The sequence below is a fragment of the Xenopus laevis genome, chromosome 5S (assembly GCF_017654675.1).
Source record: "Xenopus laevis strain J_2021 chromosome 5S, Xenopus_laevis_v10.1, whole genome shotgun sequence".
NCBI lineage: Eukaryota > Metazoa > Chordata > Amphibia > Anura > Pipidae > Xenopus > Xenopus laevis.
The window spans coordinates 78001398-78019090 of NC_054380.1; the positions used below are offsets into that span (position 1 = coordinate 78001398).

The window sequence follows — 17693 nt, forward strand, 5'->3', positions numbered from 1 at the left end:
TATAAAAATATATTGTATACAACAACTCATATGTAAAACCCTGCTTCATCTAAATAAACTATTTTTGTAAAAATCTAATTGTATAGTATGTGCAAAGGGCCGCCCCTGGGACCATACAATGTAAACACAGTGCACACAAACAAACCAAGTGCACACATACATGTTAGATAACATGAGCCAATTAGATAAAAAGTTCTGTCTTTTCTCCCACACTTCTTCCTGTTACAGTTAGAGCTGCAGTATTTCAGGTGATCTCTAGAGCAGCAAAGAGAATATTATAAAATGCTGGCTCAAGCAAAAATAAACATATATACTGATATCTGTATTTCAGTTTGCTAGGATTCTTTATAAGGCCACTAAATATGATAGTATTCATTGAATGAAGTATTCATTCTGGGGTATAGTTTTCCTTTAAGTAATATTGCAGGTACCATCCACATATTTTTTCTTCTTAATTTGATTTTGTATTCACTCTAAACATCAGATTAAGTGAGGTTAAATTACAGGATTTGTCATCCTAATGTTCTGAAAGGTGGGTAATGTATTCCCTGTTAGTACTCAAAGGAGACTTTAACAAGAGTCTACTGGTTATGTCTTTCAGTTAGAAAGGCGTTCCTAGCCATAAGGTATGATTAAAAGTCTTTGGGTTTTCTGAAAACTGTCATTCCAGAATGTATTAAGAATATTTACTGCAATAATTAAATCTTTCAGGGAACTGTGTCTTTAGTTTTTTAGGTATCAGTTCCTTTGTTAAAATAAGGTTATTAAGGATTAATCTCTTTAGCAGTTCAGTATATAGTAGTATATAAAGACATATGTTGTTCTTTTTGGGAGTTTGCACTTTAACTCTATATCTTAATTTTCTGGCACATCACGTATTGAAATCTGACTTTTGACCACAGTGGGCACCTCCACAGTTGAGGTGGAGTGGTGGAGAGGCCTCCAAATGCACATTGCAGGAGGAAGATATACTATTGAATACAAATCTGCAGACTAAAAATGCAACATAACAAATATAAATGGTCTCAGTACTTACGGGGTATTGCATAGCACAATGGTCAAATGTTCAAGATGATACAGTATCTTTTATGGATATTGTGTTTTTTCTTTTCAGTTAGGGGTGCAATTTTTGCCCTTTTTTTTGTACCATGCAAGGTGTAATTTGCTGACATTTGCTTGTGTTCTTACAGATTATGGTACTATTTACGGTTTCCTCTTAATTTACTAATTATAGTGAAAAGTCTACAAAGTCTAGCTATATATTATACCTACATTAATGGTTTTCTTAATTGGAACTATTTAAAAAAAATCCAATAAAGGGTGGTGGATATTTAATAAACGTTTTACAGATTTTTTTTTCTCTTTGCAGTTCACATTTTTAACATTTCATTTGTGATTCCCTCTGCCTAGCCTAACTGCAACCAACACCCATTGATAGTTTTACCAACTGACTAAATTAGCAATGTGCCCTGCACCATTGACAAACAGCATGAGCGAACAGATGTTCCCGTGTGCCACTACCCTAAACTAGCTGCCACCCCATATTGATATTTCTAGCAGATTAAAAGGAAAATGCACACCTATGTTCAGTATTAGCAGGAACCTAAGCTGGGGTGGAAAGGTTTCTGTCTATTTATTATTGAACTGATTATATTTTATTTAATTAGAGAAGAAAAACATGGTATGGACCCATTTTTGCAGAACTCCTCCCTATGGTTGGCACAGATACAGAGATTACCTATAATTTATTACACTTGAAGTTCTTGCTGTTCTTTCATGAAAAAGCATGTTGAAACATTTGCAGATAGCCATATCAGCATATATGATACTGAATGGTACTTTTCCACTGTTTGAATAGTATTGCCTGTAAGTGCATTGCTATTGAAAAGTCATCTGTACATTCAGTTCGTAAACATAGTAGGAAGATGCTGCATGTGGCAAATCTAGTATGTCTTTTCTTACATGGAAATGCATCTCTGTGTTATGTTGAATGGAGGTGCTTGTCAGTTAAATAAAAATGATTTCCCATTTGCCAATTTATATCCAATTTTCCAAAATCCGATCTGATCATGTAGCAAGATATCCCTATTACACAGTAAAATTGACAATAATATTAGTTGCATGTCATTTTTTTAACAGATGAAGTAGTGCAAGGCCAATGCGCATGAGGGTTTAACCATTAATGTGTGCTAAGATATTAAATAAATCGTATGTCGTACAGGTATGGGATCCCTTATCCAGAAAGCTCCAAATTAATGGAAAGCCATCTCTCATAGAAATTATATAATGAGAAAATAATTTGCATTAAAAAAAAGTATTTCCTTTTTTGTCTAAAATAATAAAGCAGTTTGGTGATCCCAATCATGGAAAGATCCCTTATTTCTGAATACCCCAGGTTCCAAGCATTCTGGATAATAGATACCATACCTGTACTTTTCTGCCATCTTTCTAATACAAGACTATTGCCTTTGCTTGTTTTGATTTTTCTCTTTGTTTACTTGAACTCAACATGCCAGTTTGAATAGGTGCACTTTGTCTTTCAATACCTTGTTTATTTACAGAACATGGGGACAAGTTTGTTGTTATATTTCCTCTTTACTTTGGGTCCAAAGATACTTAAATATTTTTGGTCTCTAGATGCTTAAGATGAATAAATATCAGTGTTAAATACTGGACATTGTTTTACACAATATATTTAATGGCAAACATGGAAATCCCACTAGGGGTAGGTTTGAAACTTCTTTTTCCTTCTCCAGTGTTATTACTGGTCTCCAGTTACAAACATTACAAGGGAACGCGTGTAACATTTTTCTTCATTTTGAGCAATGCTCAAACACACAATACATTGAATTAGACATTGCAACTTCAATGACTCAGGAGGTCTTGGAGCAGCCTTGCTGTTAAAGATATGAAGAAAAAATGAATACGATCTCAAACAGGTTTACACATTTTTCAGTCTCTAAAGCCTTTTCCCCACAATCAGCCTTTTCTTGGAATTCGGTGTTTTGGAGCTTACCAAGTTGGGCTTCTACTGTTCAACATAAGTTAAAGCCCAAGCCGCCTTCAGCAACAGGTCAAATTACTGTCCAGGTTGGTGCTACATCTTTACCATGTACTGATACCTTTTTGAAGCATGCACAGGTCAGTTGTGTCTGCCTTTGCATTAAATTTGTCCTGAGCCATTGCAACCGAAATAGTATTTTATAATGATATTCTTTATTTAATTGTCTATTTCTTTGCCAGCTATAGACAATACCCTGTTATCTATAACATAAATTATATAACATGCATGTTTATGCATCTTTAAATGTCACTAACAGCTTGGGAATACATTTACTGATTGTAGCTATAAGTAAGCATGTGATATCCTTTGTCCATGCATATGTACCTTTTATTTCAAAATGCTAATACAGTACATACAGTATATCTGTATATATTGAAAAAAGTTCCATTTTGCTCAGAACATACAGAATTGCCCTACTTTAATGTCAGGAGTCAAGAAAATAAGGTAGAAGATGAGGAGGGAACCTAAATAGAAATGTAAGAAATAAAAAAATCTGTGTTTTGTTGAACAGGTTCGTTGATCCTAACAACCAGCATTTTCAGTTTTAAGCTGGAAATAGCCAGAATAGAAACACTAATAATTAAAAAACATACAAAATAAAAAAAATGAAGACATAACAAAAGCTATTTAGAAAATGTCCATCTATAACATAAATTTTCCTGGACACTAATTGGAAATCATTGTACTGAAGCGTAACAACAGCTTAGGGCCCGGCACAGATTTAATATTTCAACACCTGCTACACACAAAACTACACAAAATAACTGACCCAATTTCTACTAATCGGAGCATATGCCAGGGCAACTGCTAATACTATAAGTTGAGGAACTTCATGAGATTAATATAGTGACCCAATGGCTTGAGGCAGGCTGGTGGTATAAATACATTTAAAATTCTAATCTAATTTCCCTGACATCCAGTAGTGCAAGTGCCAGTGAAGACACTTTTTTTTTAATTATATAAGCTGTCAGAGTATTCCTAGTAGTGCCTGCACTACAGACTGGCTACAGGGGGCATGTACTATACTGTGGCTTGTTCAGCCCTCTAAGAATCCCAGTGAGCTACAAATTTAATATTACTTTAGGCAATACATTTGCCAATACAGCTGCTAAATCCAAAAATACTCCAGCTAAAACCTGTCAAAGTCAGATAAAAGTCTATGGCAGATGTCAACTTGGAAGATGTTTTTTGCCTTCATGATATTTGATGTTTTCGGGCTGTTTGACACTGGTTTTTGTTTAGGGCAACAATTTTAAAAAGTCACACAATTCGAATTGTTGCATGATTTTGTCAAGACTTTTCCCACATGTACAATTTTTTTTCAGATTTTTTTTAGTAAATTAAGCCCAATCGTGGTTGGGCGTTAGACCAAATTTCTATTTTTCAAATTTTTTTTATGAAAACAAACTTGACCTAACTCCCAACCATGATCTGGCTTAATTTACTCACAATTCGGAGTAAAAATTGTCTATGCGGGAAAAGTCTCAACAAAATTGTGGGACAAGCAGAATTGTGCGACTTTTTCCAGTATGTTGCTCGGAGAACTTAACTTTATTGAATTTTCACCTGAAAGACTTGCATTTATTGGATTTTAGAACTAAAACCAATGTGAGAATCATGACAATAAACATGTTCCAATTGTTAAAGGGACCATCTGTCACTGACTTTTAGGGTAAGGCCACACGAGGAGATTTGGGGGGATTTTGTTGCCTGGCGACTAATCGCCTCATCTTCTGAGCGACTATCTCCCTGAATCTCCTCGTGTGGCCTTACCCTTAAATGATTTCAACAGGTCTTAGCTTAAAGGCATAAATAACTAGGATACGCCTATTACAGTACATTAAATGCATACCATTGTAATAACCTCATATCAAAACATTGCATTTCATTTTACTTCAGCTGCCAATTCAATGTAAACTGTTAAATTTATTTATCAACATTTTAATGTAACTTAAGACAAAATTAAATGAAGTCTGTAGATCAAGATATCCAACAGTTATTCTAAATAGACTCACCTTAAACCTGTCATAATCTAGAAAAAAACCATAGGCTTCTGATATACACATTTTCTAATACTGAGCAAAAGTGAATATCATTATAAAATAAGACACAAAAAGTCTGTGTGCAATGCAATCTGTACATGGAGGCTTGTGTTCATTTTGGAGAGCTCAAACAAATGAAGATTTCATGTATTTTGCATGATGCCATGAAATAGTTTCCATGCCAGTTATTTCTTTTTGTGTTTTGTTCAATCATCTCTGTCATCAGCACTTTTATTTTTTTTTGATTTGCAGTTCCGTGTGGGGTAAAGTGCCCTTTTCACTGTTTGCTCGCAACATTCTAAACAAATGTTCATCAACATGCTCTGATTCTGTCTTTTCATCATTAACCAGTGTTTTGTGAATAGTCCATACTTGCATTTTGATATCAAAATGCTGTTTTTAGTATGGAGTGTGTGTACCTGCTGCAGAAATATTATTAATGTGTTTATGTTACTATTGTGGCTTGTGTAAATGTGCTTGGCACATTCACTAAGGAAGTCAAATTTTTTGTATATATTTTTAGCTGTAAAATTATATTTGTAGTAGACTGCATGTAGAAGGAACTGATGACCATATTCTAGATTTCTTACCTATAAACATAGGTGTATGATAATTCCTATTGTCATTAATTATAAACGCTTGTATTACAAATAGAACCCCTAAATGTTGTATAAGTAGTACCTCCACTTAAGATGGTAAAGGATATTAGAAGTAAATTTTGTGTTTCATGACCTGTATGATTCAACCAGCATTGTATATTTGGTCATTGAACTCATGGCTTATTTCCCATATGTTTAGCCATTATTGGAAGAGGCAGATTATTTTAGATATAATCACAACATGCAGAAACAGTGCTAGCACTATTACACAAGCCTAGTTATATACAGGAAATCTGGTAGCATTCAGCTCTCATGCTAAGCAGAGATTAGTCTGATTGTAAGCAGGTTGTTACATTTTGGCATGATTTTCACTCAGCATGTACAAATATTTGTTAATGTCACACAATAAATTCAAATCTGATTACATTCTGTGATTATATCTTTAATTAAATGTGTTGTTTCTTAATGTACTTGATTTTGCTAGTCATTCTTTAATGATGTAGCAATTCAAGATGTTACTGTTTTATGTTGTGCACTGTAACTTGTATAATTGTGACTGTTTTGTCATTTTGTCAGCTCCACGTGTAATTTTTCTCCAACAGCATGCTGTCATGATGTTGGAAATAAATTGTTGCAAAGCTATGCTTTGTAAGCTTTGCTTTATGTAATGTTGTACCTATGTTTGCTTTTTGTGGTTTGTATAAATGAGTTATTGCACCCAAGGATGTCTTTATAAACATTGATCCCTGGCCTCTGTGTCTGTGAGGCAAGGCTCTGAAGCCATTTTATGGGGCCTGTTTACTAAAGGGCAATGCAAATGGAATAGGAAATCCAAACATTTCCAAGATGGCTCTTGGAGGATGTAGAAAATAGTTTTTAAAGTGGTGGTGGTGCTGTGTTTCTTGACTTTCCTACATGGAGAGCCATTTATTTAAGGGGTTTCCACTGCCCTTTCTGCCATTTTGCTGTACATCACCACATTATTATTATTATAAAAAGCTTGTCATGAAGATCCTTTAGTTTCAATGTGCACAGTGTCGGACTGGCCCACCGGGATACCAGGAAAAGTCCCGGTGGGCCAAGGTGTCAGTGGGCCCTCATACTGCTAGACATTTGGCATATTTCATAGCTATTCCTAAATTCTATGAGAACAAAGAGGCTAAATAGATGGAATAATAGATTATAGTATGTAAAGAAAAGAGACTAGGGGAATAGAGGTTGAGGGAGGAAAGGAAGAACAATAGTACTAAGAGTGGGCCCCTGGTCTAAGATTAATTGGTGGGCCCCTAGTCAAAGGTTTTTGGGTGGGCCCCTGGTGTCCCAGTCCGACACTGAATGTGCATAACACTAGTTGTCCCTAATAAATTGAACCAGCCCAGCTCATAAAACAAGGTTAAAGTCTCTCTTTGAGGTGCACTATTTGATCAAATGCCACATAGTTTATGACAAGGTTTCAGATACATCAAAGCTGTACCAGGTATTCATCCATAGTTCCATACCGACCCTTAGTAAATCTCTTAATCTAAAATTTGCATCTTCCTACATTATTAAATATGGCAAAATAATTGGCACACAACCACACTCAAATTGTAAAAGCTACTTTTAAAGGTAGGACCTTCTATAAAAGTGCTGAAAAAAAGCATTGTCCATTCCAAGTACATTAGTGGGTGCAATAACTTTTATAAAAATACTGTACTAATTAACCTTATCAACATTTTATTTCAGTTGGTCCACCAACAGACTTAAATTTTGAAATAGTAAATGAAAATACAGTTCGAATGACATGGCAAAGGCCGGCAGAAAGAATAAAGGGTTACAAGATTACAATCGTTCCTACAATTGGTAGGTTGTGATTTAAAATCCTTTTTATTATTACCTGTGTACGTTTTATAAGTGGCACTTTCAACACTAGCAAGTTTACAAGAATTTAGGTTATGAAAACAGTTGACATTTCTGCAACAATAACAGAATGTGGTTCTAAAAGCTGGTTAAATTAAGCTAATACAGTGACTGTGATTCTCAATGATGTTACATAAACTGTTTGGAATTCTTTGTTTAGTACATTTATTTAAATTTATGCAATATTATAGTTCACACATCCTTAAAAATACTGTATTTTAGCAAAGTGCTTGCTACAGTAGGCGACCAACTGAGATTAGAATCTTATTAACGGAATTTCTGGCAACTGGCTACGTACTTATAGTAATAGAAAATATAGGTTCTTGTTGAACATCGTTTTGTTGTTTAACACTTAGCTCTATTTCTCATGTCTTCATGCCATTTCACTTGTACATGCTATAATTATATTAATGCTACAGATGCAGTCACTTTTTTCTCAAAAGGATTACAGATCCTATATAAGTGAAAAAGAACCTCATTATAACATTGTTTCAATTACTTTTTTATGGCATTTGACTACTGTTCCTTTTTTTTAGCCAAAACTCATATGCCACATATAATAGTTCCCCTCATTCAGACAAAACTTGCATTTCAGGGTTTCTTTGGCATAACCTTTTTATAGCAAAGTCACTGGGTAACAAATTCTCAAGGTGCAGTGTTATTATATTGTATATATTGTATATTATGCAATATAATATTATATTGTGTATATACACACACACACACACACACACACGACTCCAGAGAGACACTTTTTTCTTTCTTAACCCTGTAACAGAGGGAACTAGAGGACCATGTTAATGAAAGTTATGACTGAAAAGGAAATATATGTGATGTGTTAAAATACTTCATCTCACTTATCACTCTTAGAAAGGAAGTCTAGCAAATTTGCGTGGTGATAAGTTTTTAAGATATCCTGCCAAATTACTAAGCTAGTTACATCATTACTCCGCACTTACTTAAATATGTCTAAGTAAGGCTAACCAGCTTTATCCATCTAAAACAAAAGGTTCGGCATGTGCCCCAAGATATTTATGAATTTTAATAGCTCAACCCTTACCTGCTAAATAGTTAAATTGGCTGTATTTTCTAGGTTTGGTCCTATCTTACTACAAAAGCTGATATAAGGAGCATTAACTCACACTGGGTATCTAGGGTTGTTGTGGCCACCCTTTATTAATTAATAGACTGAAATAAATGGAACAGTTATCAGACTACACAATGCTAGAACTTCTTGTTCAGTATTTCAAACAAACAGGGATATATTTTGGTAACTTAATGGCACATGAAGCATCAAGAAAAGACATGCATATGAGATGCTTTTGATAGCTAAGTAGGCAGTAAACATAGCTAAAAGCACAACCAAACCCCAATGTTTATTCTTCCATAAATCCCTGAAGTCCACATTGTGGTAATACCTTACAGATGGACCAGCAAAGGAACTAGATCTTCCAGCTTCTGCTACACAAACCATACTAACTGAACTTGTACCAGATGTGGAATATGTTGTGACAGCAATTTCATATGATGAATTGGAGGAAAGCATACCTGTGTTTGGCCAACTTACAAGTAAGTACTTGAGCGAGAACCATAATTTATTCAGATTCAACGTTTGTTTGACAGATACAGCAAGATTATGTTCATGTAACTTTTCCAGGTGAACAGTGAATTAATAAATAATTGCTTATGAACATTATGGTTTCAATTAATCAGGGATTCCCTTTAAAAATCAGATATTAATTACAACCATATTATGCATTTTATATCAACTCAACCCACAAATAACTATATGAGACAGCTACAGATACCAACCATGCACAGTATGTGATGCACTTCCCTCTATCAAAAGACTGAAACATTAAAATAAAACCAGTCTCTTTATCCTTTGATATACAGTATTCAATAAAATACTGTACCTTAGGCTTAACATCTTTACAGGTGGTTTGTGTTATCTATGTGTAAAGATTCACACATTTCTTAAGAAAACAAATACAATTTGCTTATTATAGCAATGTTAATAGCTGCCATATTTTTTACACAGCCTTTCCAACCATACTGTTTTCATAGGATCTTATTAAACCATTACCCAAAGGCATTTTGTAAGTATAAGCTTGCATAAAAAAAAATAAACCTGTTCTTTTGGAGCTAGTCACTTTTATAAAGCATCATTAATTTTTCAGTACAGTATCATAAATGCACTCATACAATTATAACACATATGTTCATGCCAGTTTGCATTGATTAATGTTCTTGTTATTACATTTAATTATTAAACTTCACAGAAAATCGTGGTTTTAAATACGCGTAGGTGTAGAAAATTCAGTTCTGATGTAGCATATAGGAACTACAGTTATTTTGGTATGAACTGCTTTATTTATTTATAACGATTTTCATTGCCTAATTTTAACCTTGTAAAACATTTTGCTTGAAGTTGGAGGGAAATGAAATCGTTTTTGTAGTTAGTATCGAAAATTTCCTCAAGTAGTAATAATTTTAATATAATTTCGATGACTTTATTACATTTAGATGGTTATGGAAAATGAAACAGTTGAAGCATAACTGCATAAAAAAGCGTCAGAATGAAATATCTTAATCAAAATCAAAGTGTTATGTAAGCAAAAAATGGCACCAGTCCTAAAATCTGCAAATCTTGACCAAATTTCAAACATTGACGCTATATAAAAAGATTTTTTTATAAAAAAGAGATAAAGTATTAGTTCACTTGGATCAATCTAGGTAATTTGCTTGAAACCGGAATACTCTTGGATGAGAATAATAAGACAATACATTACAAGAATCACCAGCAAATGTATTACCATTTACTGCACAGATAATGATTAGGGATAGGTGAATCTGGGAAACACATTGAAGTCAATGAGCGTCAAAATAATTTTGACACACAACAATTTTTATGTGCATGACAATTTTGACGTGTGACAATTTTTTTCTTGCGGCGGATTATATTCAGCGGATTTTCATCATAGTTTCACGAAAATATTCACGGGTGGCGAAACGCGAAAATTTGCCACAAATCCATGCCTTTCGAATTTATTTGCCCATCACTAATAATGATTAATATGTACATTTTCATTTTTTTGAGGACACTAAGGTAAAATCTGCACTTGTGAACAGTAAATTGACTTAACCTTTGTTAATAAAAAAGAAGGGTATACTAAATAATCATAGAATTTTGATTTTAAGTTCAAACAGGAGGTCGAGTGACACTTGAAGAGCCTAAACTTGAGACAAGTAAATCAGCACGTAAGTAATACTGTCTTTTATATGTCTACATTTTTAATTTTTATATTCAGGTTTGTCTGTTGGAAGTATGAGTTAGATTTTATTTAGCTTTTTTGCTAGTATCTGTGCTGGTGTTATTGATTCAGCTTGCAATTTTAGCCCTTTATTATTGCAACATTGTGTCCAAAAGTATCATATCATCTTATTTAGTTTTAATTCCCTTACAAAATGGTGGCATGGCCCAGCATTTTGTGGTGCATAATATGACATTACACAGCTTTTCTCATTTCATGCATTTTTCATTTGATTTAACATAAAGTATATCAATCATAGATATTTCCCTGTTCTAAATACAATTCAGTAGGGAAAATTCAGTTATTTGTGGTGCAGCGTATATAACTGAATACTTTTTTTCTTAGGCTGCTCTTTAAGTGCTGTTGCTGATGTGGTTTTCCTTGTGGATGGATCATGGAGTGTTGGAAGAAACAACTTTAAATATATTCTCGATTTTATGGGTTCTCTGGTCTCAGCTTTCGAAATTGGGGAAGACAAGACCAGAGTCGGTGTTGTGCAATATAGCTCTGACACTAGGACTGAGTTTAATTTGAACAGTTATTACAAGAAGGAGGAATTAGTAGCAGCCATTAAAAGAATACCATACAAGGGAGGCAATACAATGACAGGTATGTCTGTTCATTTCTTCTTGGCAATTTGTTTTGTTCTTATGTTAGTACCTTCTTATAGTTGACTTTTTTTTACTTTTTTACCTTCTTATAATGAAATTGTCTTTACCCAAACCACTGCAAACACAGAAATAATAGAATACAGAATATGTTTGGCCATTGGCACACGCTGTGGGGCAAAGGCTACTTGCAATTGCTTATTGGGAAGTAACCTTTGGTGGCAACTTGTGGTTTAGTCTGTTAGCATTAGCAATTAAAACACATTGTACTAGTGTGGAGTTGTGAGAGATCAGTTATCTGTTTGGGATTACAAATGTAGTGAAAAATTGCCTAAAAATATTTAGCGTGGCATAGTTTAATGAAACATATATCTACTTGTATTAATGTAAAGTATATTTTAATATATTTCAGGTGAAGCCCTTGATTACCTGATTAAGAACTCTTTTGTCAAATCTGCTGGCTCAAGAAAAGGATTTCCAAGAATAGCTATCATTATAACTGATGGAAAATCCCAAGACGAAGTGGAGATTCCAGCAAGGGAGCTACGTAGCTTAGGGGTTGAAGTATTTTCTCTTGGTAAGTTCAAAGGATAAAAGAGAAGACAGCACATTGGGGTCACATCAGCTGTACAGTTAAAAATATACTTGTTATTCTGATTTGTCATACATTTACAGATATGCTCATATGTCTTTTCAGGTATAAAAGCAGCAGATGCAAAAGAACTCAAACAAATAGCTTCTCTGCCTTCCTTGAAACATGTTTTTAATGTTGCTAATTTTGATTCAATTGTGGAAGTGCAAGATGAAATAATTACTGAAGTTTGCTCAGGAGTTGAGGAGCAGCTAAGTGAGCTTGTTAGTGGAGAAGAAGGTAAGTTATATATGGAATATGACCACAAATTTTACACACCTGTGTGGCATGCCTGTGATGTAGCTGACTGATATGCAATTGTGGGCTCATTAGTTTATCTCAGTAATGTACTGTGTTACAGTTGTATGTGTGGAAGTTAGTGAACCCTGGAATTACATCCAGCCTGGTTTAATTGTAATTACACCATGTTCATGGGAAGCCAATGCCATTATTGCGGCCGTGCATTGGTAGTGATGCAATACCAACTATGGAACTATGTGTCCTGCAACTTGCACACAGTGCGTGAATAGGGGGTGCTAATTTGTTTCCATATTGGACATCACATACAAGTTGTAGTATTTTCTGCTTAATGGGTGGGCACTGTTAAATCTGAATTCTGGGAAGAAATGCTGAAATTTGGGTAAAAAACATGATGATTGGGAGCAGAATTTTGTACTTAGCATAAATATGTTCACTGTTACTCTGTGCCTAAAGTAGGCAACTGTAAATATTTACAGTTACCCCTTCCTGTTTATAGTATTTTACCTTGAAATTATGATGTTCTAACCAGTTTATTTTTCTTTTTAGCTGTTGAGCCTCCTTCAGATTTGGCTGTCACTGAAATTTCTTCCAAATCAATGAAGATCACCTGGAGACCATCGCCAAGCCAAATTACAGGCTACAGGATTCAGCTTCTTCCAATGCTAGCGGGAAGTAAACAACATTCACTGAACCTTGGCCCTCAGACTACAAGTATAAATGTAAAAGATCTCTCCCCTGATACAGAATACCAAATAAATTTATATGCCATGAAAGGACTCACAGCAAGCGAGCCAATATCAACACTGGAAAAAACCCAGGCTGTGAAAATTAGAGTTGGTAAGTTGTTGTCTTTAATAACTTTACCTTCCTGTTGGAAACTGTTTTTCAGAACATTAAACAAAACAGTCATAAGTTGACATTAACTTTTTTGATCAAAGATGCAAAGTAGAACAAGACATGGGATTGCTGTTCAATATGTCTTTTATGTTTTTATTTTAAACAGAATGTTCCGGTGGTGTCGATATAAAAGCAGATGTTGTTCTTCTTGTTGATGGCTCTTACAGTATAGGTGTAGCTAATTTTGCCAAAGTCAGATCCTTCCTTGAAGTTTTAGTAAAAAGCTTTGATATTTCGCCCAGCAAAGTACAGATCAGCCTTGTGCAATACAGCAGAGATCCATTTACAGAGTTTACCCTAAACAGGTATGACTCGATTGATGGCATTCTAAAAGCTGTGAATACCTTTCCATATAGAGGTGGCTCTACCAACACAGGAAAAGCAATGACCTATGTGAGGGAAAAGGTATTTGTTGAGAGTAAAGGAGCAAGACCAAATGTTCCTAGAGTCATGATTCTTATCACCGATGGAAAGTCATCAGATGCCTTTAAAGATCCAGCTATAAAACTGCGGAATTCAGATGTTGAGATTTTTGCAGTTGGTGTGAAGGATGCAGTGAGAACTGAGCTGGAGGCCATTGCTTCTCCTCCTGCAGACACCCATGTTTACACAGTGGAAGATTTTGATGCTTTTCAAAGAATTTCTTTTGAACTAACCCAGTCTATCTGCCTTAGAATTGAACAAGAGCTACAAACAATAAAACGTAAATGTAAGTACAAACTAAAACACCAAATGCCATCATTATTATAGCATTTACTGATATGCTGTCAAATGCTGTGTGACCAAATTAGATGAATTCCTATGGCATAACATGGCGCTAACAAATATGCCATGCTCATTTGACATTAATATCTGTCTGAAAGGAGTGCAGAATTGAGATTAAAATAGAGAAATTCCTGTGGACCTCACAAAAATGTATCCTGTTACTTATGGACTTTAAGCTGGCCACACATACTGATAAAATTGTATACGTTTTTCTGTATGTTTATGCTAGCTGATCAATCTAGACCTAAATCTTTGCACTATAGTTTTTAGTCTGTTCATTCGTCAGTTTGATGCTTTATGAAGTATAGAGGCCCCAATAGCCCAAAAAAATAAAAATACAAATGTGGTCATACCTTGGCACAGTATCTGGTCTTTTGGCCTATAAAATACCATATAGGACTGGACCCTGTATGGCGACTCTGAAATACGGGCTTTTGAATGTGCACATTTTAATGCCGTATGCTTCAAAATGCAAATATTGTGTGCATATATGTTTTCTAGGATGAGTAATTTTCAAGTTACATTGTAGTTCTATATTTTATTATATTTTGAATTTGGTGCAAAAAGCATAAAAATGCAGCAAATGAAAAAAAAAACCAATGTACCAAGTTTGTCCTGAAATGCAGATCTGAATAATTTTTTAATGTTTGAATGATTTTATGTAACTGTGTTTACAGCTTTGACCACTGCAAGAGATTTGGCCTTCACTGCAGTTACATCCAGCAGTTTCCGCGTGAGCTGGTCACCTGCAGCTGAGGATGTTTTGTCATACCTTGTTAAATATAAGGTGGCTGTGGGAGAAGGTGAAGAATTCATTGTTTCTGTGCCAGCACCAAAAACTACCACAGTTCTTTCGAATTTACTTCCGGAAACTACTTACACTGTGGCTGTCCTGGCAGAATATGAGGAAGGAGAGAGTCCTCCATTAGATGGGGAAGAAACAACTTTAGAAGGTAATTGTCTGATTTAGCAAAACATTAGGCACACAAATGATTATTTCTAGATTCCAATAAAGGCAATGCCAGTATACTGGCAAACTATTCTTATGTACCCCCTAATCTTTTCATAGTCCTCTAGTCACGGTCAATGAACTGGCAGTTTTGGCAGGGTACATTCTGATGTCTCATCTAAAAAAATGATGTTACTGCATGGAAAAAAGTAAAAACCTCTTCATGTACAATTAGATTTTGGGTGTGGAGAATTCAGTTTGAGTTGATGTAAGTTTAGCAGATCTAGTAATCCAAATCCTTTCAAATGACTACAGGTTATTTTGCCGAAATAACCATAGTCTATGGTTTCCAATAGACTGTGGGGCTGGCCCTCCTGAGGGCTTTGGGCAGTAGCAGAGGGGTTAAACCTGAACCCTAATTAGGGTAAGACTTGGCCATTTGGTCTCCTAGATAGATCTGACAGCTGAGCTTGAAGGTCAGTTAGGGTGAGATTTGGGGTGAATATGTATTTGCTGTCCTAGATATTCATGAAATTATGACTCAATGGCTGACAGATGGAGATTTTTCTGTATCTTTCAAGAGGGACTGGCCAAATTTTGGACCTTCAAATGGGGCTTGATCTCAAAAAGTTTGACAACGACTCCCACAGTCAAATAAATGCATAGTAACATAAAAGCAAATATGTCCTGGGGTTTCACCTTTGTTTTGAACTCTAAAAGGTTTGGCAATAAAAAGTAATTTGATAGAAGTGAAATGGGATTGTATAATAAGTGACTCAGAGTCTGCATTTTATACAAAGCTGTGTTTGGAGATGAAACATGTAAATTGAATATCTTAGGTGAGTCAGATTTTCAGAATGTTCTATCAAATGCTCTCTGGGCGGGTTGTTTTTTTCCTGCTATGCTGAATTATGGTCTGTCTGTGCTGGCACAAGCCGCAAGCATTCTGTATTATTGTAATGGTAGTTTAACTTCTGCATCTTGGAGACTGCTGCTAATACACGGATTGGTGAGGAAGGGCTAAACTGAAATTGTGCACAATGCTGGCATTTTTTCAGTTAGATATGGGGAGAGAGCAGTTGAAAAAGTAATTATTTCTGTAAGCCTGCTGTAAAACAGCATATACAATCTCATAAAGTTTAAACCAGAGGTGTCAAACTTATGACCTTACATCTGTTGCCAACTACAACTCCCAGCATTCCATTGCAGCAGATTGTTGTTGTGGAATGCTGAGACTTGCATCTCTTCACAGCTGCATGACCACAAATATTATTTCTGTATAACTAATTAATGGCTATTCTGCAGCTACAATTCCCAATATCCAAAGGACATTTATATTCAATAGTAATCTGGGTTTATTAATGGAAGTTGTCATTCTAAAAAGTGCCATTCCTCTTGCTAAGAATGGACATCTGCAGTTAAAATGTATACATTTTTCTGGATACAGTATATTCTTTTTTGATATTAAGGAACAAGAAAGATAAATGACCTGGATAATATTTCCAGCACATACAGTAACATATTGAAATCTATTCTATTATGCAAAATACACACCCCATAATGTGGCTGAGGGCAAGAGTAAGAACAGTAAAGTCGTAAAACAAAAATGCTACATTTATCACCTTGCAGAAGCTTGAATCTATTCCATGCTTGTGCTTGCCTTCTGCATTCCTTCATGGAGCTGCACTATGTATCAGCTGTCTTGTAGAATGGCTTGTTGCTTTTTAAGAACTTTATTACAAAGGAATGGTGTGGTATATAGGCAAGACATTTGTATAGGGACTACAACTACTGTCAGCTGACGAATGCTATTAAATTCAGTGTGTAGATATGATGTCAGCCTAAATGTGGTCATACATACACAGATAAGAGTGTTGCAACTATTTATGCGCATATAGTGGCCTGCTGATACCTTCTGACATTCATTTACTGTGGATATCGGCCTGTTTAGGGATTGGGCAATTTTGCAGATTTCATCTGCTAGTCCCCAATTTTGCCAGAGCATGGTATATCAGCCGATGATGAAGTGAAAAGGAGCCAAATAATCAGACCAGTGAAAAGGTGGCCATGCCATGTGCTCTCTGTCCATATGGCCCGTGGGTAGAATGAATGGATAACATACCAGAAAGGCCTATGTATACAATATGCACATGCCACAAAAAGACATTGGGGTGCTCAGTCTAACCTACACTGTAGTATTAACCAGCTGCTATGTTTTCAGTACTTGTATTTGCACCCACAAATAGAAAAAAGTATGTCTGCCTAAAGGTCTAAAGGGTTTAGCCACATCTTTGTACTCCAGCATTTGGTTAGGCCCCTGTTAGGTCACAACAAGTTTGCAGAAATGTGTCACAATAGTCACTCTAATATATAGGTCTAGGAATATACAAAACTGAAAATAAGAATTTTTCTTTAAGGTCACTCTAGGCAAACTGAAACCTGCCCCCTTACACTGCCTTGGGTGGTAGCCCCATTGTAGGGAAACCAGTGGTCTATCTGCTTCTGCAGTTCAGTTAGTTTTAGTTCTGCAAATACATGCATTTGAAAATCAATTGAGAGAGACAATAGAAATGTCTGTGGCATAGCCAGTCAAAGACAGTATGGAGATAAAGTGTGGCGTATGCTTACCTTGCATGCTAATTTATATTCTTATTTTATATTCCA

The 17693-nt window shown here is 35.2% G+C and overlaps 1 protein-coding gene across 3 annotated transcripts in view; it reads left to right on the forward strand.

Moving 5' to 3' along the window:
- col12a1.S (collagen, type XII, alpha 1 S homeolog) overlaps positions 1-17693 on the forward strand; it is a 140343-nt gene that overhangs the window by 12368 nt on the left and 110282 nt on the right. For 2 of the 3 annotated variants that reach the window (XM_041564671.1, XM_041564672.1), the window contains exons 3-11: positions 7431-7547; positions 9030-9173; positions 10806-10865; positions 11264-11527; positions 11939-12103; positions 12224-12397; positions 12965-13255; positions 13422-14024; positions 14758-15033. The exons of the other annotated variant lie outside the window; for it this stretch is intronic. In XM_041564671.1, the coding sequence (XP_041420605.1) occupies positions 7431-7547; positions 9030-9173; positions 10806-10865; positions 11264-11527; positions 11939-12103; positions 12224-12397; positions 12965-13255; positions 13422-14024; positions 14758-15033 (2094 nt within the window). The remainder of the gene's footprint in view (positions 1-7430; positions 7548-9029; positions 9174-10805; positions 10866-11263; positions 11528-11938; positions 12104-12223; positions 12398-12964; positions 13256-13421; positions 14025-14757; positions 15034-17693) is intronic. 3 annotated transcript variants of the gene reach the window in all.